Consider the following 27,897-nt stretch of genomic DNA (forward strand, 5'->3'; position numbering starts at 1 on the left):
CATCCAAAGGATGCCTTCCAGGGACGGAGACGTATAGTCACCTGTCTGGAGGGAAGGACGGACGAGAAGGTGCACGCGCTTCTCCCCGGCTGGATTCAGCTGCTTGCACGCGCACGTCGGCTCCGTCCACATTCACAAGAATTCCCGCGCCGTGCACATCCCCACACATACACACATGCATGCATGCGCATACACACAGAGACACTCGCTCGCACACACTCTCTCCCTCCCCCCCGCAGTCATCACACACGCATACACACACGCACGCATACACACAGACTCCAAGACACATACACACACGCACGCTCACACACATACAGAGCCCCCCGCCGCCCCACGCACACACACATGCCCCCCGCCCTCGCAGCTCAGTAAAGGCCCCCACTCACCGGTACTTGTCTTCAGGCGAGGGCTCGTTGCAGGCGGCGGCGGTCTCTTCCTTCTGTGCGTGCGAGGCTCTCTCACCTCACGGGAGCCCGCCCGGGCTTCCGGTGTGTCTTCACGTCTCGCCCCCGGCCTGCCTGACTTCCGCCCGGGATTGAAAACCTTGTTATTAATAGGTACAGTCCAGAACGTTATGGTTTGACAAAATACTTCCCATAAATGTCCTTGAGCTCGGATCAGAAGGCATGCGTGTAGAGAGAGGTGCGCGTGTTTCCCCGTTTGTTGACAAATTAATGAATTGCATGTGCTTCAGGACATCCGTACTTGGATTTGTTCTTTCGAGACGGAGGCTGCAGTCCTTTCTCTGGTTCGATTCTCGTGCATGTTCAGGGGCCATGTTGGACGATCACACGATATGTGTTACCTTAGTTTCGATGTTAGACAGCTGTCATGCTTTCTTAGTAGTATTGCTTGTTAGACACACGGCCGGAAGTATTAACACTGTATCCCTTTAAGAAACACACATCAAGCGTAACCAATAGGTAGACCTCTTACATAAATAGCCCGGCAATTGACCTGCCCAAACCTTTTCAAACAAACGAAGACGCCGCATGCAGCCTATGTGAGAGGAAGCCTCGTTTTGCCGGTAAGAGCGCAGAAATACATCAAACCAGCCCCGTTAGAATGAGAAAATAAACTTAGAATATCGGGTATGTAATTCTCCCTTTTCCCCCGATTCCTTCAATACAGATACATGGTCACTCTTGGGTGTCACTCTGAATATCCACACGCGGCATTGAACTCATACAGCGAACCAGGCTGTCACACCCTTTAGGTAAGATCAATCGAAATCCTTAATCTACACCTGAGAATAGAAAAACATACATTCCTAATAGCCATTCCCTTAATTACAGGCAGCCTCTGTACGCAGTTTACCGTAAGGATCCAGTGAAACTACGTCTCCCATAAAACCCCTCGCCCGTAATTTCTCTGCCGGCCGTGTGTCTAACAAGCAATACTACTAAGAAAGCATGACAGCTGTCTAACATCGAAACTAAGGTAACATATATCACCGTGGTTAGAAACTGTGCTCTCATCATCTATATTAGTAATAATCAACTTATATTTATAATATGGCACACGCTGTTTCAATCTTTAGGTAGCGGCTATCCTTTCATTCTGCGCACTGTGCGTCTTTCTGCTAGAACAGAACACTATCGCTGCAACCACAGTTTATCAGAAGAGCTAAAAGCCCAATAACCAAGACTACATAGAAAGCGCCATATCGCGACTGCCTCTTAACATCTGAATTAAGGTAACATATACCGTGTTTAAGAACTGTGCTCTCGCTATTAAGACTAGTAACAGTCAATCTATACTTGTATCATGACACACGCTGTTTAAATCTTTAGGCAACGGCTATCTCCCCTTCCTAAATATTTGCACATCTTGGCAGCAGCCTACTGCCTATAATCAGCCGATGAAGTAGATTGCGCTCCAGGCAAGCTGCTGAAATTCAACTCCAACAACGTCAACTACATGGTTTATTTAAACACACCACGTGCATGTGCTACTACTATAAAGGATTGCATCTGTGCTCCAATAATAGTATAAATCCTGCCATGCATAATTGACCCTTCCTCTACCTTGAATGTGTGGTGGCTTTCTTTCGCCACACTCGTCTTCCGTGCAGGCAAAACATCAAAGAACCAGCCCGAAGCAGTCGCATAGCTGGAAAGTTTTCCTTTGCTATAGGAGTGACATTTCCATGAATGCAGCGTGCTTATGTGTGACATTTTCTTGCATGTTCTATCCATGTTATAATGTTAATTCCTGAAAGATACTTGTGCATTACAAGGGACTAAAATATACACTGAATAGGTGATCTGTCATGTAGTTTAGTAGTGAAAATACACATTTCTTGGTTTGTACATTTTTTTATCATGCTATGAGCCACTTTACATCATTCTAACTGAATTGAGTTGTACAAATTGAAAAGCAGTACACATTTTAACTAATAAGGTTCCATAAATGAGTGATATGAATAAACATGTCTCACATGAGCACACAGAGGCCTGTTCTATTTACATCTTCGGAAATAATGGTTTCCAGTGCAGCTTGTATATTGTTTTGCAGCAAAAGATCAGTGTAGAGAACAGTGTTGTACAGAGGGCGTTACTGATGAGAACGCTTCTGTTATATTCTAGGTTTCATGTTTTGATATGTATTTCTCAGGTACATTCTAGGTTATAGCTTTCTATAGCATTCTAGCTACAGACAGGACGCCCCCCCCCGCGAGGAATGGAGACCCCGCTGGCAAAGGCAGCGCCGGGGTCTCCCAAGAGACGGACCGCCTGCGGAGCCAGCTACAGAAGGCGTACTACCTGCTGATCCACGCCATGCACGACCTGCCCGTGGAGCGGCGGAGCCCCCTCCCCTCGAGCACTCCCTCCCAGGACAGCATCTGCACCCAGTCCTCCCCCCGGGCGCACTGCTCGTCCGGCGAGGCCAGCCCCCAGTAGGCATCGGACAGCGAGTCTGCGGCCCCAGCCTCAGGGGCCCTCCCTCCGCGCCGCCACCACTGGAGCAAAAGTGAGGAGACCCTGGGCAGGGAGGGGGCCCTGCCGCCGCTTCACAGGTCCCTCATTGACAGCGGCATCCAGTACGGCCCTCTGCCCCCCCGCCCGAGGGACAGGCAGGAATGTGGAGGTGGGCCGGACAGTGAGGAGGAGGAGGAGGAGGACTCCCAGTGTCCAGCTGCCGAGGAGCAGGCAGTGCGCTGGGGGCGTGCAGCTAGCGGGGCTGGCCATCCATCACGTGTGGACAAAGAGTGGCTGGGGGGGCTTGGAGACCCCGATCACAGCCCCTCAGGGATGGGCAGCCGGCCAGATGGCCCCCTCCGGGCCTCTGGGGTGACGGTGAGGAAGATGCAGAAGTGGATGTACAAGGTCCGGCTGCTGTCCCTCGAGATGAAGGAGCGCATCATCGGCGGGGCCCTGCGGCCCGGGGTGCTCAGCCCCAGGGACGAAGGGCGAGGAGGCGGCATGGTGCCGGGGAGCAGCGGACAGGTATGCTCTGTCAAGATCAGGACTTTAAACTTCCTCCATGTAGTAAGTTTTCTTTCCACCATCGTTGTTTTACTATTATTTTTTTTTGTAATTTACGTTTCTGACGAGCTTTGTTTTTTGGTTCTAAAATCTCAACTTGTCCCAGGCCAGGTCAAAGTACCATGTAGTGATGTGTGTGTTTTCTTCGTGCACTTTCCATTTCCCTATTCCAGAGTGGGGACGGGGTTCAGGGCAAGAGTGCATGTTAGAAATCAGAACCCACTCTTTAGGTACGGACAGCACAATCTCTCAGCAACCTTTGGTATAAGTGGGCCAAGTGGTGCATGCTCCCCGCGTCACTCACTGCTGTTGGCAGCGCACATTATTGACATGTTGTCTTTTCCGTTAGTAAATATATCAATCGCTTCAACTCCTATAGACAAATCCTGTCCTGTCACCTGTTGTGTTTGTGTGTGTAGTGCGCCCGGCGTCTTAGGGAAGAGGCTGCTTCTGAGCACCAGTTCCATTGTAGAATGTAAGTGCATTGTGTCCTGCACACGTAGTTCCCTCCCTCATGTGGGCAATGTAGAGGCTGTCTCCTTCTATGCTGTCTTTACCCTGAGCTGTGAGTTCTCTACCTGCTTTTTGGGTCTCGCTGGAAAAGCATCCGTAAGGATGCATCCAGCTGGAGACCAGTAGCGATCACTGTGGGAGGAATGACGGACCAGAGGGTGCCCGCGCTTTTTCTCTCCTGGATTCATGTGCGCGCACGTCGCGTCCGCGTCCCGCGCCGTACACATCGCAGACAGACACTCGCTCACACACACACCCCCCCTCCCCCACAGTCACACACACGCACTCCAAGACACATACACACACATACATACACAGGCGCCCCCGCGCGTACATGCTTCCCCCGCCCCCCGCAGCTCAGCAACGCACTCACCGGTTCTCCTCAGCTGCAGGGCCCGGCAGCAGGACTCGTCTTCCCTCGTTAGGCACCGGGGCGGAGGGTAGGCTCCTGCCTGCTCCGGTGCACGGCTCCAATCGCGGTTCTTCCGTGGGAGGCGGGGTAGGCTCCCGCCCTCCTACTTCCTGTTTACTGTTGTCGCGCCGGCCTGCCTGACTTCCTGGTCGCAGGCCGGCAGAGTAACGAGGATGTTTTGCGGTATTTATTTATGTATTTAATTATGCATTTTTATATAGCGCAGACTTTACCCGAAGGCGGTATTTATTTATGTATGTATTTATGCATTTTTATATAGCGCGGACTTTACCCGAAGGCGATATTTATTTATTCATATATTTATGCATTTTTATATAGCGCGGACTTTACCCGAAGGCGGTATTTATTTATTCATGTATTTATGCATTTTTATATAGCGCGGACTTTACCCGAAGGCGTCGGAGGCTTCACAACAGGAACAGAAATGAAACATAATGAGAAACATTACAAAAGAACAGGTTGCAAAAACATACGTTACTTACATAAGGTAATAGTGACAATTGTGAGCAAACAAAATACATGAGGTAGTAAAAACTATGAGCAACCAAAAATACATGAGGTAGTAAAGGTAATAGTGACAATCGTGAGCAAACAAAATACTTGAGTAAAAATTGTGAGCAAACAAAATACATGAGGTAGTCAAAAGTGCACCAGAGGAAATGAAAGTGACAAGTGTGCAGTTATAAGAGAAAACAGAATATGATTAGAGGTATAGTCCTGCAATAAGTGCTAGACACTCAGGCTCAGGAACAAGCGTTACATGGGCAAGGTGGCACTTGTGCAAGTATCAAAGTTAGCCCGGAATACAGTACCACTGTCATCACAAAATTCTTAAGCACCCTGCAACACTGGGGATTTACAGGAATCCAAACACCAGCGTAAAGTACTCGAACAACAATAACGTCTGTCTTATAAATGTCACCAAAAAATGTTAATATTTCACTTCTGTTCTTGGATTTTCGTGAAAATACAACACATATTGCATTGCAAATGCTATAGGTGTCACATTTGCGAAAGTTAAAACTATTGGCATTGTAAATGACAAAGCTATTACTTTAGCTATTACTATAGCTATTTTCACAACCAACACATAAATAAAAAAAATGTAATTCGCAATACCAATGCTCAAACTTTCCTAATGCGAGACCTATTGCATTGCAAATGCTTGTTTATTTAATTCATGAATTGTATAACTAAACCAGTCTTTTTGTTTTACACTGCAGAAGACGTTTATTGATTTTAACAGTACTCAAGTGTGAGTGTAAAGCCTAATGGCTTTACTGGTGCTTCTTTATTTTTTATCATGCTACAAACTGGAATATCTGCTGGTATAAGACCTTGAAGCTACTACCCGAGGCAGTTCTTTGTAGGTTGGTGGAGGCATGGTTATAGGAAATAGCACTAAGAGGATGTTGGCTGAAACACCCACTAGTTTTGTCTCTCTTACACAACTTCCCCTACACGTCTTTCCCTGTTTGTATCTAGTAGCAATAAGACTACTGTATAGGAGAGGTAGGAAAACAAGTTAATTACCTGTAACTTTGGTTCCCCAGTATTGGTAACTTTCATAGATTCCCATGCTTGTATCATTCCTCGTCGTCAGCCTGGGAGCCTCGGTAAATAGAAAATACCATAGCAGTATGTACAAAAGAGAAAGAAAGGCAGAGGCCTCATTTCATTTTGTAGCATATCTACCTCTTTTTGTAAAAGAGGCCCAGCATTTTGCAACAACCAATCAGATTAGCCTCACCCCATAGAACCTTCATGAGAGAGCCTCAGAGCCTCAGATTTTTCACAGCCATTGTGTATCAGTAACCACTTTTGCTGAAGGCTGAGCTTTCCCAGGGGAGGAGGGTGGGAGCATGGGAATCTATGAAAGTTACCAATACTGGGGAACCAAAGTTACAGGTAAGTAACTTATTTTCTTGCCCCAGTATTGGAACTTTCATAGATTCCCATGCTTTGTATCAGAGTAGCTACCAGTAAGTCACCAGTGCACATTTTGCTACATGAGTATTACAATATCTCTGCATAACTGTCATCATATGACAATCATATACCTTGTAACAATACATCAGAAACATTATGTGATACAAAATGTGCAATCATAGGAAGGAGGGATAGAAGGGAAAGCTCACCTCTCATTGGAAAAGATTCATCAGGACTGCTTGTCCTACTGCCGCTTCACTCCTTATGAAAGGGTCCAGGCAGTAATGCTTTGTGAATGTATGGGCACTGCTCCATGTAGCTGCCTACAAATGCCTTTTATAGGGACTCCAGCGAAGAGAGTTGCCGAAGATGAAACTGATCTTATGGAGTGAGCTCGTACATGTCTCTCCAGCGAACATCCTGCCGCTTGGTGGCAATAATGAATTGCACTTGAAATCTAGCGTGTGATTCCTTGTTTTGAGAGAGGAAGACCTTTTCGAGGTGCATTAAAAGCCACAAAAAGTTGAGAGGATTTCTTCAAATCCTTTGTGCGTTCAAGATTTATTTGAGATTTCTCTGGACATCTAAAGAATGTAGAGACCTTCCTGCAGGGAATGTTGGTCGAGGGAAGAATGACTTTAGAACCACTGGTTCGTTCAAATGGAAATCCGAAGGGAACTTTTGACTAAATTTTGGATTGGTCCTTAAAAACACCCTGTCCTTTTTCAACTATAGAAAAGGTTCTAAAATGGATAGAGTTTGCAACTCTCCTACTCTCCTAGCTGAAGTGAAGGCTAAAAGGCGAGCTAATTTCCAAGACAAAAATTTTAAGTCCACCCTGTGGATAGGCTCGAACGAAGGTCTCATGAGATGAGCAGAACCAGATTGAGATTCCAAGCCAGAGGTGGTGGCCGCACTGGAGGAAAAAACCCTGAAAAGATCTTTCAGGAACTGTTTGATAATTCTAGCAGACCAGAGGGAAGGACCAGAAACTGTTCTTCTGAATCTTGAAATAGCTGCCAGATGTACTTTGATGGAAGAATGAGAAAAAGCCCGATTTACCCAACAATAGAATGTAAGGCAGTATTTGATTAGGAGCTGAAGAGAATGGATGGACGTGTTCATGATGACACCACAGGCAGAAGCACTTCCATTTAGCACGATAGGTTCTGTTTGTTCTTGGTGCGCGAGCATAAGTTAATATCTCCCTACATTCCGGAGGGATATCTAAGCTGTGGAACTCTCTGTGCTCAGGAGCCAGACCTTAAAATGGAGAGAACTAGGATCTGGATGTACCACCTGTCCCTGGGACATTGTTAATAGAGATGGAATGGGACATAGGTGAAATGGATGGACCTGAGAAAGCAGGAGAAGTTGCGTGAACCAGAATTGGCGAGGCCACGCTGGTGCTATTAAGATCATCCTGCAAAGTTCCATCTTTATTTTCCTGAGAAGCCGTAGGATTAGGGGATTTGGAGGAAAGACATAAACAAATGCGCCTAACCAAGACATCGAAAGAACATTCCCAGCGACCCTCGATGTTGATCCCTGCTTGCATAGAGTCGGCATTCTCTGGTTTCTAGAGTTGCACACAGGTCTATTTTTGGCGTTCCCCAGCGTTGAAACACTTCCTCCAGAATGTCTTGATCGAATTCCCACTCGTGACAGGACGATTTCAGACGACTCAAGGTGTCTGCTGTTGTGTTGAGAGTGCCTGGTAGATGTCCCGCTGAAAGAACGACATTGTGGAGAATTGCCCATTCCCATATTACCTGGGCTTCTTTCGAGAGCAGATGAGACCTCGTACCTCCCTGCTTGGTTATGTAATGCATGGCCGTTGTGTAGTCCGTCCTGACCAGCACGGTTGCGTCTTGAACTTTCGGCCTGAAAGCCTGCAAGGCTAGGCAAATCGCTATGAGATCTAAAAGATTGATATGAAGAAAACTCTTTTCTGCGTCCCAGTGACTGCTCACTTGGAGGTTCTGTAAGACAGCGCCCCTCCCTTCCATAGAGGCGTCCGTGGTTAAAATCAGAGGGGATGGAGCCATTCTGAAAGAGAGACCTCTCGAGATGTTCTCCTTGATAGCCCACCAGCCTGCTGCTTTTCTCATGAGAGGAGTGACCTTTATCTTGTCCTCGAAAGAACCTTCCACTTGGCGCTCTCGCATGTTCAGTTGTTCTTGCAAGGGGCGCATTCGCAGTCTGCAAAGCGGAACTAATGGTATGCAAGATGAGATCGATCCTTGGAAAAACTTGTATAGACGAACTGACAGGGATCGTCTCTTTTGTAAATTGTTAGCAGAGAAGATTAGCTTTTTCTGTCTTTCTTCCGAAGGAAAAGCCTTGCAGCTTCTTGTATCCAGTATGGAGCTCAGGAACTTGACCCGCATGGATGGTATAAAGACTGATTTTTCCTGGTTGAGAAGCAGACCCAGGTGATTGAATAGTTGGATGTAACTTTCGACTGCCCTTGTCGATGTTTGAGAAGACGGAGCTTTTATCACCCAATTGTCTAGGTAAGGGAAATCTTCCAGCGATTGTTTCCTTAGGAATGCTGCTACCGGGGCCAACACCCTTGTAAATATCCGCGGAGCAGATCTGAGCTCGAACGGCAGTACTTTCAACTGAAAGTGGCTCTTGGCTACTGTGAAGAGTAAATATTTTTTGTGAGCTGGGTGGGTTGCAACGTGGACATATGTGTCCTGGAGATCCAGAGTCCCCTGGATTTAGAAGACGTAAGACGTCTTGAAGAAAGACCATTTGAGAAGAGAGTTTTATGAGATAGGTGTTGAGCTTCCTCAGATCAAAGATTGGGTGCCACTTTTCTTCCGTCTTGTGGAGGAGGAAAAACCTGGAATAGAACCCTCTTCCTCTTTGAGAAAGAGGCACTGGTTCTATCGCTCCCTTGGTGAACAGTTGACAAACTTCGAGACGGAGAAGATGCAGGTGTTTTGATTCTGTGGCGCGAGGAGCTCTGGCGGGTGGAAGGTTTTGGAGTTCTAGTGTATGGCCAAACTGAACGATATTTAGGACCCACCGATCTGTTATGAACTTCCAGCAATCGAGAAAATGTGTAATCCTGCCCCCATCAGTGTTACAAGGGGTGAAGGCAGAGACAGGACGCCGCTATTGACGTTTAGAAGTATCTCTCCCTTGACGTCCTTGTCTACCTCTTGAAGAATGGCTAGAGAAAGACGCCGATTGATTTAGCCTTTGAGAGTACTGAGGCTTGAATGATTGAGAGGCTTGTGAATAGGAGGAGTAGCGATGTGGATAACCTCCCCTATATTTAGAGAAGCCTTCTCCTCTTGCACCCCGGAAAGGTACTTTTCGATATTGAAGTGTGCCCAAAGATCTTGCCATCTCTGTATCTTTTTTAATGTCTTGTAAAGCATCATCTATATGCTTGCCAAACAGCACTTCTCCATCCAAGGGCAGATCCAGAATTTTATTCTGCACCTCCGGGCAAAACCAGGTACATCTCAGCCAACCTTGATGCTTCAGGACCACTGAACCTGCCAAGGCTCGAAAAGCCGTTGTAGCAATGTCCATTGCACAATCTATCATCTCAGAGGAAGAGCGTTTACTTTTTTCCAGGATCTTTCTCACTTCCGCTTTGGCACTCACTGGAAGCAGATCAATGAAAGGAGAGAGATCGCACCACATTTGGCGATCATATTGTCCCAAAATTGCTAGTGCGTTCGAGGCCCTAACAAGGAGGCTAGACATAGAGGAAAACCTCTTGCCTACATTGTCCCTGTGCCTGCCCTCTCTGTCTGGCAGTGCAGTCAGGGGTGCCGTCGGGTTTCTAGATTTTCTTAGGGTCACCTGAGAAATAACCGAGTCCGGTCTAGGTTGACCAATAAGACAGGCCGGACTGTCCTCCGGTGCCTTATATTTTTTTCTCCAGACGAGGCAGAACCAGAGGTACAGTAGCTGGAGACTGCATCACCTTCTTGCCTTCATCCCAAACATGCTCTGCTATGGGAATGGAACGAATAGATTTCTTGAAAGGTTCTTTAAAATCAGAGGAAACAGTCTGATTGTACCACAGGAACAGAAAGGCCAAATCTTTTACATGCTCTTTCCATAAGATTATGGAAACCTCCTATGATTCCTGGAGGCGAATGCACAAGGTCCGGGGATGGTGAAGCCGGATCTGGGATAACATAATCGTCCCATTCTGTGTCAGGATTTTGGATATGTCCCTCATTCTGGTCCTCATCAGATGAATCATCATCATCATCATCTGGCACTGTAACTACATCATGCACTTCTGCCACAGGCTGTTCTCCCTGCCTTTGAGATGTTGATGCCACAGAAGATTTTTTATATATCCGTCGACGCTGTCGCTGACGGTTGTCGTAGACGATGTAGACATCGTCGTAGACGGTGTCGTCTACACTGCCATCGTCGTAGATGGTGTCGTCTACACTGCCATCGTCGTAGACGGTGTCGTCTACACTGCCATCGTCGTAGACGGTGTAGACTACACTGCCATCGTCCTAGACGGTGTCGTCTACACTGCCATCGTAGACGGTCTCATCTACACTGCCATAGTAGACGGTGTTGTCTACACTGCCATCGTCGTCGACGCGGTCGTCGTCGACACTGCCATCGTCGTCTACGCGGTCGTCATTGACACTGCCATCGTCGTCGACGCGGTCGTCGTTGACGCTGTCGTCGGCGGCGTTGCCATCGTAGTCTACGGTGTTGAGGAAGAGAGGAGGTTTCGGCTAGACTTCCTCACACCAGTTTCTCCTGTTATAAGTCCCTTCCTTTCCTTTACACCTCGGTGAGGAGATTCAGGTGGACTGCGCCTGTCAGACCCCCGGGAGGTCTTTTTAGAGGCTTTTTGAGGAATTTCCTTTGTAAGTCCCATCCTCTCCTTTACACCTCAGTGAGGAAATTTAGTTGGACTGCGACTGTCAGACCCATGGGAGGTCTTTAGAAGGCGTTTTGAATGCGCTGCTCACCAGAAACCGGGTGAGATCATATTCCTTCTCAGATCTTCACGAAGACACAGCAGACGAGGCCTCATCACTGTCATACTAGAGACTGGATCTGTTCTAGATTTTAGCTTCTGGAACCAGGTAAAAGACGGCCCTCATGGACCCTTATGTTTATCTTACCTAGAACTTGTGGTCCGGATACAGGCAAAAAATGCCATCTTATGAGGTTCATTCACCTAACGCCTCTTTTTTTTTTCTTCTTGTCTGATGACATTACAGTTGAAATCCAAAAGTTGAAGAGAAATCTGAGCAGAGCTCAGTAGAGACTCCCTTAGCACAACGTGCGGTAGAAAATCTGAGGCTCTCTCATGAGGGTTCTATGGGGTGAGGCTAATTTTGGGCCTCTTTTACTAAAAGAGGTAGATATGCTACAAAATGAGATGAGGCCTGGGCCTTTCTTTCTCTTTTGTACATACAGCTATGGTATTTTCTATTTACCGAGGCTCCCAGGCGGACTACGAGGAATGATACAAAGCATGGGAATCTATGAAAGTTCCAATTGAATATGCTACTTACCAGTATGCATCTGTTCTTGGCATGTAGGGCTGCTAACATTCATATCTTAGCATTAGATCGCCGCCTAGTGTTGGGCTCGGATGATTGCACATTGTTGTCCTGGAAGAGTCTTCGAAGTATCCTGAGATAGGTGGCTCCTCCCCTGGACTACAGTGCGCATGGGCATCGGCTCCATCCCCAGATTGTTTTTCGCCATTGTGGCAGAAGATGGAGTGAAAGTGTAAAGGATGTCCATGCTAATGAATAAATACAATAGTATATCTGCAGCTGCGACAGGCACCGGGGAGGAGGGCGGGCGATATGAATGTTAGCAGCCCTACATGCCAAGAACAGATGCATACTGGTAAGTAGCATATTCAGTTCGAGGCATGTGGGCTGCTAAATTCATATCTTAGCATAGAATACATAGCAGTCCCTCCATCAGCGGCGGTTGCCCGTGCCAGCTGCAGAAACCTGAAAAAGTGTCTTGAGAACAGCCTGTCCTACAGCTGCTTGCTGCTTGGAGTGCACATCAACACAGTAGTGTTTTGTGAAGGTATGTGGTGTGACCCACGTGGCTGCTCTGCAAATATCCTCTAAAGGAATGTTCCCTAGGAAAGCCATGGATGCCCCCAGTTTGCGTGTGGAGTGCGCTCTGGGGGGTATTGTTAAAGTGCGCTTGGCTTTTTGATAACATATCTGGATGCACTTAACAATCCACCTGGCTATCCCTGCTTTGGAAATTGGGTTGCCTTTGTGTTGTGGTGCGAAGGCAACAAAGAGTTGTTTTGTCTTTCTAAAGGGTTGTGTTCTGTCTATGTAGTACATCAACGCCCTCCGTACATCTAAGGTATGGAGCATTCTTTCCGCCACCGTTTGCGGGTTTTGAAAGAATGCTGGTAAGTCAATAGTTTGGTTAAGATGAAACTGTGACACCACCTTAGGAAGGAATTTAGGGTTAGTGCGTAGCACTACCCTATTTGGGTGAATTTGAATGAACGGCTCTTGTATGGTGAGCGCTTGCAGCTCACTGACACGCCTCAGAGACGTAATAGCTATCAGAAAGGCCACTTTCCACGTAAGGAATTGGAGCTCACACGAGTGCAGTGGCTCAAATGGTGGCCCCATCAGTCTGGTGAGAACGACGTTGAGGTTCCACACCGGAGCTGGTGGTGTTCTTGGGGGAATGACTCTCTTCAGACCTTCAAGGAAGGCTTTAATGGCGGGCACTCTGAAGACAGAGAGGTGCTGCCTGTTCTGAAGATAAGCCGCTATGGCTGAGAGATGTATCCTAATGGAAGTGTACGCCAGATTGCACTTGTAGAGATGTAACAGATAGCAGATGATGTTGGGAATAGATGCATCTAGTGGGTTGATGTCATTGGACGTACAGTAGATGACAAAACGCTTCCACTTAGCAGCATAGCATGCTCTAGTAGTTGGTTTCCTCGCCTCCTTGATGATACTCATGCATTCTGGAGGTAGGTTAAGGTATCCAAACTCTAGGACTTCAGGAGCCAGATCGCCAGGTTGAGCTGTCGTGGATCTGGATGCTGAATGTCTCCATGGTTCTGCGTCAAAAGACTGGGCGTGAGGCGCAGTCTTTGATGCGGCACCACTGAGAGTTCGAGGAACGTGGTGTACCATGCTTGTCGTGCCCACGTTGGAGCAACCAGGACGAGAGTCATGGAGTGCTGCCTTAGCTTTCTTGCGACCAGCGGTATTAGAGGGGCTGGCGGAAAAGCGTATGCAAATTTGCCTGACCAGTTCATCCATATCGCATTCCCCTGCGACTGTGGGTGAGGGAACCTGGCGGCAAAGAGTCGGCATTTTGCGTTCTCCTTTGTTGCGAACAGGTCTATCTCCGGATGACCCCACTGCTGGAAGAACGGGTGGAGAACAGAAGGGTGTATCTCCCACTCGTGCATCTGATGGCTGTATCTGCTGAGCAGATCCGCCATCTGATTGTCCTTGCCCGGGAGGTGTTCTGCCATGAGGAAAATGTTCCTCTGAATGGCCCACTTCCACATGCTCTGAGCCAGATGAGACAGCTGTGGCGAGTGGGTGCCCCCCTGTTTCTGAATGTAGTACATCGCGGTCATGTTGTCCGTCCGGACTAGCACGACCTTGTTGCTCAGATGTACAATGAAGGACTTGAGCGCCATGAAGATTGCCATCAGTTCCAGATAGTTGATGTGCATCTTCTGTTGCTGCGTCGTCCATAGTCCCTGCACTGTGTAAGTGAGCACATGTGCTCCCCAGCCCTGGAGGGATGCGTCCGTCGTCAGGACAATCTGCGGCACGGGCTCGTGGAACAGTCGGCCCTTGCAAAGGTTGTGTGGAGTCCACCAATGCAGAGAGTCGTATGCCCGACTGGTAACCAACACTAGGTCTGTCAATTGCCCACGAGCCTGTGTCCACTGATTCGCTAAGCACTCCTGGAGCGGGCGCATATGTAACCGTGCGTGAGGGACTATGAAGATGCAGGAGGCCATCATGCCAATCAACTGCATGAACACTCTCGCTGGCAGGGAGTGTCTTGGTCGGAATCGTTGGATCAGTGACTGAATGCTGTCGATTCTGACTTGGTTCGGCTGAGCCATGGCTGTCAGGGTGTTGATCGTAGCACCCAGGAACTGCCGGACCTGTGCCGGCTGAAGATGCGATTTTGGGTAATTTAGGGAGAAACCCAGATCGTGAAGAAGGTGAATTGTAGTCGCCCTCCCTGCGCCTGAGTCGTGCCAGAGTCCTGCCCGTCTGCGCTCGTCAGCGTCTCGGAGGCGTACGTGGCGGGACTCTGGTCGATATTACAGGTATAGCAGATTTAACTGTTTGTGCGGGGGATGTGTCGACCTTCACTATCTGGGGTGCTGTCGTACAGCGCAGCTGTCTTGACTTCTTTGCGCATTCATCCATTGGGATGTAAATGTCTTTTCCCCGGAGGGCGTCTTCTGGGGAAAGGCTGTCCCACATGTGGCTGGCGCCCTTTGGCGATGCCTGCTCTTGCTCGTCCTCCTCTTATCCACAATTACCATTGTGCTCTCTTGAACACAAGGTCGCTGGCGTGCCATGCAACGGATATTTGGGGCTTGCTTGCTAACTCTGGTATGTCATGTCTTTTTTTAACGGAGACATGGCTGGGGCCAGGCTCCGAACCAGATGTTGTTTGTGCTCTGCCGCCTAATTATACCATCTGGAGGAAGGACAGAGTAGGGGGTCGTGGAGGTGGAGTGGCCCTGATAGTGGACAAGTCCTTGGGTTGTTCCACCTTCCCTGTGGAGAGCATTGCAGGTTGTGAAGCTTTAGGCTTCACTCTTAACCTCTCGTCCTCCCAGACGTGTACCGGGATTCTGGTATACAGACCTCCTGGCCCGATAGGTTCGTTTTTAGAAGACCTGCAGGCAGCTCTTTCTGTACCCTGTTTGCGCTCTGCGCACTGCATGCTGGTGGGGGATCTAAATCTACATTTGGATTCACCATCGGATGCTAATGCATCAAAATTATTGGAAATAACTGCAGCCTTGGGACTTGAAGCTTTTATAGATAGCCCTACTCATGTCAAAGGACATACGTTGGATGTACTGTTTTCTACGGCGCCGATAGCAGTTTCTCCGCCGCTTCCAGTCCTTTGGTCTGATCATTTTTTATTAAAATTTGTTATGTCTTATGAGACGAGGTCCAGACAAAGATCACAGAAGGAGGGGTTTCGCCAATCCAGAGCCTTCCACTTAGTGACAGCGGATATGTTATCCGATGCTCTTTGTCAATATCCTTGTAAGCTGACGGGGTTTTTAGAAACGGATCTAACCCTGGTTCAGGAATGGCTGCGATTGAGATTTATGGAGCTAGCTCCTGTGAAGCCTGCGAGAATTGTTCCTCGCCACGACTCTGCTCCCTGGTTTACGGCTACACTACACTCCATGCGTCAAGACTGTAAAAAGGCGGAACGTCTTTGGCGCCGTAAATATGATCTACTGGAGAAATCTAAATATCGTGTGGCCATTAAAGGATACCATAAAAAGATTGCGGAAGCCAAAAAGGAATACCTTGAGCGGAGGATCGATCGTGCGGACAATACTAGCAGGGAACTCTTTAGAATTGTTAAGGAGTTTTCAGATCCTGCTGCAGGAGCTTCTCCTCAATCTCACACCGAAGGGTGGATTCGACAGCTTGCGGACTTTTTTGTCACTAAGATTCAAACTATTCAGGACTCCTTTCCCCCTGGGGATGTATCTGGGGTAGCTGATGCTTTTGTCCAGAATGGACTGGTACCAGCCTCAGAGGCCGAAAGTCAACCCACACTATCGGTCTTTCCGCAAATGACCTGCACAACCTCCCTGGAGCTACTGACACGGCTGCAATCGGGCTCACCGCTGGATGTGTGTCCAGCGCGTTGTCTAGGCAGGGTGGCTCCGGCACTTAACAACTTGCTGAACCCCCTGCTTAATCTATCTTTGAGCTCCGGAGCGGTGCCGCGGGAGTGGAAACATGCACTCATTCTGCCGCTTATCAAAAAGCCTCAGTTAGATCCGCTGCAATGGACTAACTATAGACCGATCTCCCTCCTCCCTGCTCTGGCGAAGGTAGTTGAGAAGCATGTACAACTCACTCTTACCACCTTTATTGAGAAGAATAATATTCTGCATGATTCTCAATCTGGTTTCCGTGCGAATTACAGCACGGAGACGGCCCTCGTGGAGGTAACCGACGCCATCAGGGAGACGCTCGATCGGGGAGGGAAGGCTATGTTAGTCCTGTTGGACTTGTCGGCGGCCTTTGACACCGTCCCTCATGCGGGTCTCCTTTTAAGACTCAGGGAGATCGGCTTGCGGGGGACGGTGTTGGACTGGTTTAGGTCTTTCCTATCGGGCCGCCGGCAGGTGATCTGGGCTCCTCCGTTCTCCGCGGAAATGCAAGCGCTAGAGGTTGGGGTTCCTCAAGGTTCCATTCTGAGCCCCACCATATTTAACATCTATATGGCTCCTCTGGCGCTTGTAGCGGAGACTTATGGGGCCCGGGTCATCTCATATGCTGATGACACCCAGCTGTTGTTCACTTGCAGCAAAGGTGAGGCTTTTGATGGCGACAGGATAAAGCGCTGTTTGAGTGCAGTATTCGCGTGGTTTCTGAGGCACAGCCTGAAGTGCAACTCAGATAAGTCTGAGTTGCTTTTCTTCGGCTGTGCTCCTGATCCGGACTGGAAGTCCTGGTGGCCCCAGGACATGTTTCCCCCTGAGCAATCATCTTCCCAAGCAAAAAATCTGGGAGTGCTGCTTGATGATGCGCTCTCGTTTAGTCCCCATGTTATGGGGCTATCGGGGAAATGTTTTGGCATCCTCAAGATGCTGAGGAAATTTCTTCCTCTGTTGTCCGTACAATATCGGAAGACAGTAGTGCAGGCGTTGGTGGGATCTAGACTAGATTACGCCAATGCACTCTTTGCAGGTCTGCCCAAGTATCTTCTGGCCAGACTGCAAGTTGTGCAAAATTCGGCGGCCAGAGCTATCTTCGGCCTGCCAAGGAGAACAAGCGCACAACTACTTTTGAATAGGCTGCATTGGCTGCCTATTTCGAAAAGAATTAGATTTAAAATTCTGACGATGGCCTTCAAAGCCCTTCACTCCATCGGTCCTAATTATATTAGGAAGCGGATTGCTTTCTATGTGCCTCGGAGGGTGTTACGATCTGCCGATCTGGCCAAATTGGAGGTGCCTCTGGCTAAGCGTGTTCGGATGGGAGAACGAGCCTTTCAATTTGTGGCAGCCCGATGTTGGAATGAGCTCCCTCTCCCTCTACGCAAAGCTACGAACCTCCTGGCGTTTAGGAAAGAGTTGAAGACTCTCCTCTTTTCTGCGTAATTCTTTTTACAACTGTGCTGCTCCTTTATGTGTCTGTAGATCTCAGGCCTCTTTGCAAAAGCGCCGGGACGCCCCCTTGGGCAGCCGTGCGCTCAAAAAATAGGCCTTTAACATAACATAACATAACATGTCTGCGGCGCACTGTTGCTCTGACTTGGCTTGCACGAGCCAGTCGTCTAGGTAGGGGTAGACATGGATATTCTGCCTCCTGAGGTGCGCCGCCACTGTCGCTAGACACTTGGTGAACACCCTCGGGCCGTAGTGACTCCGAAGGGTAGGACTTTGAACTGGTAGTGCCTGCCTTGAATAGTGAACCTGAGGTATTTCCTGTGTGACGGGTGTAGTGGAATGTGGAAATAAGCATCCTTGAGATCTAAGGTCGCTAAGAAGTCTCCCTGGTTTAGCAGGGGAAGAATCTGTTGTAGTGTAAGCATATGGAAATGCTCTGACAGTATGTACAGGTTGAGGGGACGTAGATCGAGAATGGGCCTGAGAGAACCGTCCTTCTTTGGAATAAGGAAGTACAGGGAATATACCCCTGTGCCTTCCTCCCCCACCGGCACGAGCTCGATTGCGCCTTTTTGCAGCATCGCCACCACTTCCTGCTGCAATAAGTGCAAGTGCTCTGCGGACATAGGCCTTTGCCTCGGTGGGATGTTGGGTGGAGTGGATGTCAGCTCTAGGCAATAACCATACTGGATTAGTTGTCGCACCCACCTGTCTGTGGTGATGTTTCTCCAGACGGGCAGGAACTGCTGCAGTCTCCCCCCGACAGGTGTTATGTGGTCGGGGGGCAGTGACAGAAAGTCACTGTTTGCTTGGAGTAGAGGTGCGGGAGCTGTTGTTTCCTCTGCCGCGACCTCTGTTGCTGTTATTCCTATAGCCTCCCTTGTTCTGTTTAGTGAACGAGGATTGCGCCCCACCTTTGGAGAACTGGGATTGTTGACCCATCTGTCCTCTGGTGACTCCACGTGCACCTGAGCGACGAAAATTGCTGCCACGAAACTGTTGGGACTGCAGGGCCCCCATAGACTTAGCAGTTTCCGTGTCCTTCTTTATTTTCTCTAGGGTGGTGTCAACATCCGGGCCAAACAGACTATCAGGATTGACCGGCTGATTCAGAATTGTTGTTTGAATATCCTGCTTAAACCCTGAGATGCGTAGCCAGGCTTGTCTTCTCAGCATAACGCTAGTGTTGATAGCCCTAGCAGCTGTGTCCGCAGCGTCAAGTGCACACTTGATGGCTGCGTTTGATATTAGCTTGCCTTCCTCAATAAGCATTTTGGTGCCTTCTTGGAACTGTGGGGGCAGGTGTTGTATAACCTGTTCTAGGGTGTCGTAGTGCGCCCTATCATAACGCGCCAGGAGCGCTTGTGTATTTGCGATGCGCCAAAAGTTGGCCGCCTGTGCAGCCACTCTTTTGCCTCCTGCCTCAAGCACTTTGGACTCCTTATCCGGGGGAGGAGCTTCACCCGTTGTCTGGGAGTTGGCACGTTTCCTGGCATTGGCAACCACAAGAGAGTCCAGTGGCAATTGTCCCCGGATGTAGACGGGGTCCGCAGGTGCAGGCCTGTACTTCTTTTCAATGCGAGGGTTGACCACTCTCGCCCTCGTAGGCTCCTTAAAAATGTCCCCAGCATGTTTGAGAACACCTTTCAGCATAGGAAGTGTCTTTACTGTCCTTTCAGATATGGCAAAGGTGTCAAAAAGGAAGTCTTCCTCAACCGGGTCGGCATGCATGTCCACATCATGATTGGCTGCCGCCCGTTCAATTAGTGCATGAAATCCTGCTGAGTCCTCAGTCGGGGATGCACGTGCATTAAAGGTCTGCGGGTCTTGGCCCACACCTTGGGCGTTCTGGTCACCAGTGTCGTCGTAAGAATCTGGTTGTACATCAGGTTCATCGACAGGGAAATTGTACTGTTCATCCTCATCATATTCCTCACCCACAGAGTGTTCTGGGGAGGGAGTAGGGCTCCGTCTTGGAGGAGGCTGAATCGGTTCCGTGAGGCCTGAGGCGTCAAGGGGCACCCTCTTCTTTTTCAACGGGATGACGTAGGGGTCCACCGGCTCCGAAGTGATCTTCCGTTTATAGAGTGTCAGCTTGCCGGTGGCAGCATCGATGAAATGCTCTGAATCGTCTTCCGATTCAAGTACACGACGTGGAAGAGGGTCAGGCAGCGAGGAACCCTGTTTCGGAGCCGATTTCGTCGAAAACGCTTTCGGCGCCTCCTTAGGTGGCAAGAGAAAAAGGAGTTTCCCAGAAGGCTTAGCCGGAGCGTTCATTTGCGGCTGCGGTGATGGCATCGGAGCCGATGGAGCAAAGGCTTTCTCCCTGATTCTCTGCAGTGACTCCGCAATGGGGGACGGTACACTGCCAGTGGGTTTCGTCGCCGACAAGGATGCTTTGAGCGGTCCCTCGGATCCGACGTCCTCGCGGGCCTTGTGCGTTTTGGGCGCGGAAACCGTCTTCGGCACCTCCGAATCTTGAGGCCGGGGCGCAGACTTCTTGGGCGTAGCCTCTTTGGAGCCGACTTTGGCGGGCTTGGACGGCGCCGGAGCCGCTGATCCGTGCCGACCATCTTTCTTGGGGGCCCCTTCTTCGGGCGTCGGTTTCGATTTCGGAGCATCGGAATCGACAGACTTCCTCGGCTTCTGCGGACCGGAGGTCGACGGAGCCGACGGGGTGACGGGCACCGACTTCTTCACAGGCACGGCAGCCATCTTAGGGACACTCGAGTCCTTTGGTTTCAGTTTCGATTTCGGGTCGGCCATTTTAGGTGTTGACGACCCCGACGGTTTCAGTTTCGGTTTCGAAACAGCGTGCCCAGCAAGTGAGTCCGTAGCCGGGCCCGAAGGCGGGGCTGTGGCTTGCGGCAACGGGTCCTGGGTAAGGCCGACAGGCGATCCCGTGTCCCGGTCGGTATCATCGTAACCTTCGGGGCAGAGCTCGTCCGCAGAGCTATCCGCCGCGGCCCCATAAATCTCATCGTCGTCTCCTACCTCTTCGACGTATTCGAGGACCTGACCCGCGACTCCGTCGTCGTCTCCCGGATCCGCCTCGACCTCCGTCTGTGATGGGGAGATTTGTAGAAGGTGACCCCGGACCTCTTCTTCCGGGTCGCCGAAGATGTTCTCCGGATCTGGGGCCGCTTGCCTAGCTTCCAAGCGCACCGCGCGCCGAAGCTTGAGAGTTCTCTTGGAGCGGAACTGTGCACAGGCCTTGCACTTGCCGTCGTCGTGGTCCGGTGAAAGGCACTTGTTACACACGGGGTGTAGATCGATGTGTGGGTACTTGGACCCACAGAGCGGGCAGTATTTAAACGGGCTCCGCTCCATGTCCGTAAAGGCTTGCTGTCGTGTCGCGATGAGAAGGCCTCAAAGTTTAGAAAGCGAAGAAAACTCCGCTTATTCCGGCTTCAAGAGACGGAAGACTCGAGACCGAGCGCAGACAATACCGACGCAAGAAAATCGAGGCCTTTTGGCCGGTAAAAGATAGTATTACTTGGTTCCGACAGTAAGACGTCGAGACCACATCCGAACCCAATGGCGGAAAAAAACAATCTGGGGATGGAGCCGATGCCCATGCGCACTGTAGTCCAGGGGAGGAGCCACCTATCTCAGGATACTTCGAAGACTCTTCCAGGACAACAATGTGCAATCATCCGAGCCCAACACTAGGCGGCGATCTAATGCTAAGATATGAATTTAGCAGCCCACATGCCTCGAACACTGGGGCAAGCCGAAGTTCATTTACAGGGCACTGATTCTAGTGCTATCATTAATGATAAGGGGGTAGATTCTTGTGATAACTGTCCTTTATGTTGGCTGTCAAATTTTGCTTACTGTGTATACGTTTACTAGTTTTTCGATCTTTCAGTCCAGTTATGCGTGAATATTTGCTCAATAGTGCTTGTGCTTTGTATTATACATATCAAAGGCAATACGCTTGCCTAACCTGCTCAGGTGAGTCCATACAATTGACCTTTTGTCATGACTTATGAACCCTTGTCTGTATTTATACAGTCAATTCATATAATTGCATGGCAGGTGGTCACCATACTAGCAGATAATCAAGAGAAAAGAGACCTACAGGGTCCAGCATGGGGATAACCCATGCACAAGGGTGAAAAGCATTCAAAAACCTTTTTGGCAAAAAGACACCCAGCTGGAAGGAGAACCCACCTGAAACCCTGCAAGAAAGGAATAAGGACTTTAAATCCAGTTAACACCCAGGAATAGGGTGGTTCTCTCCAGGGCCAGTGGTAATGGCCCCCTTATACCCTCTGAGGACCAGTTGCAGGAAAGGACCTGGACTCGACTGCACCTGCACTTTAAGAAGCCAAAGGGTTCTGTGGCTTGGGGAGGGTGGCAAGGAGGGCGTTTTGATGGCTGGTTGTGGAGGGGATGCACAGGATGCCCCCACAAGCAGGAAAGGAGCACCAGGAGCCAGGACGAGCAGGAAATATGAAAAACTCAGCTCCCCATGTAAAGTGACCATTAGAAGCCAGGAGGCCTGTAGACAATACTGCTGGTGGCTAGGGCTGGTCAGCAGGAGCAAATTAACCCAAATATGAAGACAACTGGACCAACAGGGCTAGATATAATGCAGATTTTAAGATTTGCCCTCAAAAACAAAAGAAACAGGAAGAATGGGTGCATAGTGCTCTGCTGCAATTTCTCCAAATACCCTGGGGCGGGGCGTGGGTCAGATCAATTGTGAATGTAATTCTCACTGGGGGGAAGAAGAGTGCATGGGGACCCCAGCACAACCTCCTTACTGCCACTGGGAGATGGCGCAAAGAAACACGCAGATTGAACCACAGCACCAATCCTCACTTGTCCACGGGTACAGAAATAAATACTGGGCTGGTGTGCCCAACACCCAACAGTCGTGGGACACAAGAGGAGTTGCTCACGCGTGGAAGGAGTAGAACAGAAGACAGTGGCTCCGATGAACTGGAGTTCATCAAGTGCGTGGAGCCGGCAGGGTTTTTAGTACTCCCCCCCCCTAAAGTCCCCAACGATCACCAGCTACTCATGGGTGTCGAGTGGAACCAGACACCCATCACAAAAAGAAAGAGTCACAGCACAAGGCTTCTAGAGTAAATAAAGCAGAGCTACAAAACTGCTCATAAAAAACGTAACTACTCCCAGCTAGAGTGCACCATAATGCCCAACGAGGGGGCAATGTGGCTTATTTGTCTGCTCAGTGGTACCTCAATGAGGGGCAACAGTCTAGCAATATGTTGTGGGGGGTGGCAGAAGGTGCATCAGCCCCAAATTGCCACTACAAACTTGCCCTACATTTCTGGAGGCATTGCATTCATGACCACCAGGAAAGATTTCTTATTGATTTAAGCAATTAAGTTGAGCGCTCCCAGAGCTGGAGATTTTCATCTTGGGCTTTGGAGTGCTGCGACTTCTTGTGGTTGGTCTATGGCTTCATTTTGTGGCTTGTAAAAAGTGAAGAAGGACTCCTACACACATTTTTAAGATGAAATGTTTTATTTACAGTTTAGCTGATGTACATTACAATGTTTACACTTTTATTGAATACTCTTGACCAGAGATGGTCAACATCTCATTATAAGGAGGTGTCTGTTTATGTATATATATATATATATATATATATATATATATATATATATATATATATATATATATATATATATATATTCACACACATACATATATACACCTCCTTATTATGAGATGTTTAATCTAGTACAGGGAAGAATATTATTATAGGGTTCAGAACTCACTGGTGTGTAAAATGATATGAGGGTGTCATCATGATTTAAAGCCAATATGGCTAGACTCCATTTTGAGTTTTGAGCGTGCCGAAATTCTATTTTCTGCCTGGTCATCGGCAGGTCTACCTTCGATGTAGATGCCGTCTGTCCTGATCTTTCTAAAAAACGGTGAGTGTGTCAAATCATGCAGATAAGGACACCTGATGCGCTACCACTCTGGGACAAGTGTCTTGTTATCCATATTTCAAGAGGTCAACTTACAATAATAACAAACAATGTAGTCAGAACTGATGTGTGTTTACTGGATTTTTTTTTTACTAATGCATCGAGGACTGACATATTGATGCACACACGTTAGGTCAGAAATTCCTTAGAAATCCACCATATCAGATAAGATAATTGACAGTGCTATAAAAGGCTCATCGGGTTTGCCATTAGAGAAGAGAGGTTCTTCGGCCCAGGTTATCGCACAATATACTGCCAGAAGATCCTGTCAGAGACTGCCGTAGCATCCCACCTCACATGGAGAACCGGTATCGAGCCAGGTCAAAGAGGAGAGGAGAGAAGCAGAGCCCAGGTGATGATTGTTTTCCCTTCAAGGAAACACTCTCTCCTGGCTACTGATAACTACAGATTCTTGCTGAACACAAGTATGCAGTGCGCTGAGTCCTCCTAAGAAACTCTAGATGCTAGCTAAGCTACCACATGCTGTCATACTACAGCACATCGAAATTGGTTTTAGGGTGTTAGGTTGCTAGCCGATTTTTTTCCACTATAATAGAAATGTTAATCTTATTTTTGTTATTAGCAACATGTATTAGTTCTGTTTTAATAATATTCGGTGTGGTTATTTTACATGTGCTAAGCAACAGGATGAGACTGTTTTTAGCATAAAGCGTCTTCCTCTTTGTGCACCACTTGTGTGTGAAATTATAAAGAACTAAATTGGGTTTGTGCATTGAACCCGCTCACTGCAGTGCATCAAAACATCTATCTACAATGCACATTCAGCTTTCTTTTTTGTACTCTAAAATCTCTCTCTGCCTCAAGTCTAAATCTTTCTGAAGTGTGTAGGCACCTTCGTATGTAGTGCACAACCACGTGTATTCTGGTGTATACAGGGAAAAATCAGCTTTTCCCTGTGTCTTCACCCTCAGCGGTCTATGTAATCTATTCTGGTGGGGAAGTTCTCCTGAGATAGTAGCAGGCCCTGTACAATTCTGACAATTCTTTTAAATCTTATTACCAATGAGTTCTGCCGGAGAAGAAAATTGCAGGATGATGGCTACCACCTACCAGTAGAAGAGCGCATAATATATATGACACCTAGCCTGTGCCTGCCTTAGAGTCGGTGACCACCAGCAGCCTCCCAAGTAGTACAGCCCACCATCAGCACCAGTCTCAATTTAATTTCTAATGGGGGTGGGGTCGCACACTACTCACACACCGGCGGTGTCGCCCCTAAGGACTCTGGTCAATGTAGTAAAGTGTTCGCGATGCATCATCTTTCGATCTTCTGCTATCTTCGCTGTCTTCGCCATCCCTGGACACGTGTTTCGGGGTATTACCCCTCATCAGCAGGGATAGGCCGTGTACTGGGGTTGCCGATGGCTGCCAATATCTGCCAGGTATAGTACCACTCAGGCGCGTAGGTGCGGGAACCCAGGCTCGTCAGCCCGCTGCTCAAGGGAGCTTTAAAGTTACAAATGGGGGTGGGGTTGCACACTACTCACACACCGGCGGTGTCGCCCCTTAGAACTCTGGTCAATGTAGTAAAGTGTTCACGATGCATCATCTTTCGATCTTCTGCTATCTTCGCCATCCCTGGACACGTGTTTCAGGGTATTACCCCTCATCAGCAGGGATAGGCCGTGTACTGGGGTTGCCGATGGCTGCCAATATCTGCCAGGTATAGTACCACTCAGGCGCGTAGGTGCGGGATCCCAGGCTCGTCAGCCCGCTGCTCAAGGGAGCTTTAAAGTTACAAATGGGGGTGGGGTCGCACACTACTCACACACCGGCGGTGTTGCCCCTAAGGACTCTGGTCAATGTAGTAAAGTGTTCGCGATGCATCATCTTTCGATCTTCTGCTATCTTCGCTGTCTTCGCCATCCCTGGACACGTGTTTCGGGGTATTATCCCTCATCAGCAGGGATAGGCCGTGTACTGGGGTTGCCGATGGCTGCCAATATCTGCCAGGTATAGTACCACTCAGGCGCGTAGGTGCGGGATCCCAGGCTCGTCAGCCCGCTGCTCAAGGGAGCTTTAAAGTTACAAATGGGGGTGGGGTCGCACACTACTCACACACCGGTGGTGTCGCCCCTAAGGACTCTGGTCAATGTAGTAAAGTGTTCGCGATGCATCATCTTTCGATCTTCTGCTATCTTCGCTGTCTTCGCCATCCATGGACACGTGTTTCGGGGTATTACTCCTCATCAGCAGGGATAGGCCGTGTACTGGGGTTGCCGATGGCTGCCAATATCTGCCAGGTATAGTACCACTCAGGCGCGTAGGTGCGGGATCCCAGGCTCGTCAGCCCGCTGCTCAAGGGAGCTTTAAAGTTACAAATGGGGGTGGGGTTGCACACTACTCACACACCGGCGGTGTCGCCCCTAAGGACTCTGGTCAATGTAGTAAAGTGTTCGCGATGCATCATCTTTCGATCTTCTGCTACCTTCGCTGTCTTCGCCATCCCTGGACACGTGTTTCGGGGTATGACCCCTCATCAGCAGGGATAGGCCGTATACTGGGGTTGCCGATGGCTGCCAATAAAAGGGGCAACACCGCCGGTGTGTGAGTAGTGTGCGACCCAACCCCCATTTGTCAATTTAATTCCTAGTTGGAACAAATCAAGGTGTTTGGAAAACAGTGCCTTTTTAGAACACCCGAAAACGTAATAGCTAAGGAACTAATATTTGCCTCCCTGGCTTCACAGGGACCACTTAGGGTGGCTTTGCAGGGTATAGGGTCCTAGTACATACAAGTCAACTTCCTGTTCGAGATGAAGGGGTGGGCAACCGAGCCTGTGCCCACCGCCTAGAACAACAACAGTCCAAGAGCCCCGGTCTCCTGCTAAACTATTTATATTTTTAAGTGAGCAGTGCTTGTGCAGTTTCCTTCACTTAATGTTTAAATATCAAAAAATGAAGAAGTTGGTGATTTGGAATAGACTAAAGAATATTTAGGTCATGCACTTTTTGACACTTACAGATTAGGTGTGAAACTTTCATCTGTGTGGATAACAGAGTCCTGGGCCTGGTCATCATCAGAAGCGGCCCTCCATAGTCCGGTCAGCTCTGACCTCATGTACCTCCTCCGGATATAGTTATGTTCATGGCAAGGTGGCATCTGCTTCACAGTGTTGACATCCACATCAATGTGTGTGGCAGGGTAAGGAGAATATAGTACTTGCCGAAGTGGCAGCATGACACTGCCATTTGTATCCTGTAGTGAAGGAAGACAGTAACAATGTATCAACATTTTATCTATTTGCTGGTGGCAGGGGTGTCAAAGATAAATAGTTAATCAAGGTACAAAAAGGTTTTCATTGAAAAGAATGCCTTTTCTTGTAAAGAACAATCCACATCAAAAATGTTAAGTTTGAATCAAGACAGGCCTTTAACTACAACTATGTACAGCACTGGACGGAAAATCAAGAGCAGTAATGGACTTACCATAATGGGTAGACAAGAAAGTGAAGTTGGGACCAGAGGTACAAGTTAGTACAAAATACGTTACTTACCTGCTACAACCGTTTTGTGGCTTGAAGCTCCTCTAGATTTACTAGTTATGCATTATTCCACCATCAAGTGGTTGGGTAGGAGAAGTGTATATGAAGGTAAAGGTTTTTGTTTGTGGCTGACCAAAGGATGAGTCACAGTGACCCGCCTATGACATCGAGCATAGGCCCACTAAGCCCCAATACATTGTTGCCAGGTTCAGATTCTGTTTTTCTTAGGTTTTTTTTGTTTCCCATCAACTCCCCTCCTTCATCGCAGTAGGAGGGCTACATGTGACTAAGGAGTTGCAAGCTGTAAAACTACTGGCACAGGTAAGTATACTGTTTCTGTTGCAGCATGAATCTCCTTTAGATTCCCATTCATTACGTGGATTTTGAAGGGATATTAATTACTAGAGGGGAGTATGTTGTGTGGGAATATTTAAATACATTTTGTCTCATCTGCGCCTCTCTCCTTGACTATGTGTCTATTCCAGTAGTGTTTCGTGATCGTGTGTACCCATGGACGACTCCTCTGTTATGGCGGAGGAGTGTTGTCCCCTTGCTGAAATCCAGCAGAAGCAAAGGACAAAAATAAAATAATAGAACATTTTTATTATCATTTTATTTTTCGTCCTGCAGGCCGTCTGGGTCCGGCCAAACCGTGATGCGCACTTGGCCTTTTTCCACCT

At 48.6% G+C, this 27,897-nt stretch overlaps 1 protein-coding gene across 3 annotated transcripts in view; it reads right to left on the reverse strand.

Moving 5' to 3' along the window:
* Nucleotides 1–27,897, reverse strand: part of C9orf72 (C9orf72-SMCR8 complex subunit) — a 338,230-nt gene that overhangs the window by 52,374 nt on the left and 257,959 nt on the right. For all 3 annotated transcript variants that reach the window (XM_078676720.1, XM_078676718.1, XM_078676719.1), the window contains exon 7: nucleotides 26,696–26,931. In XM_078676720.1, the coding sequence (XP_078532846.1) occupies nucleotides 26,696–26,931 (236 nt within the window). The remainder of the gene's footprint in view (nucleotides 1–26,695; nucleotides 26,932–27,897) is intronic.

Source organism: Lissotriton helveticus, chromosome 2_1 (assembly GCF_964261635.1).
Source record: "Lissotriton helveticus chromosome 2_1, aLisHel1.1, whole genome shotgun sequence".
Classification (NCBI taxonomy): domain Eukaryota; kingdom Metazoa; phylum Chordata; class Amphibia; order Caudata; family Salamandridae; genus Lissotriton; species Lissotriton helveticus.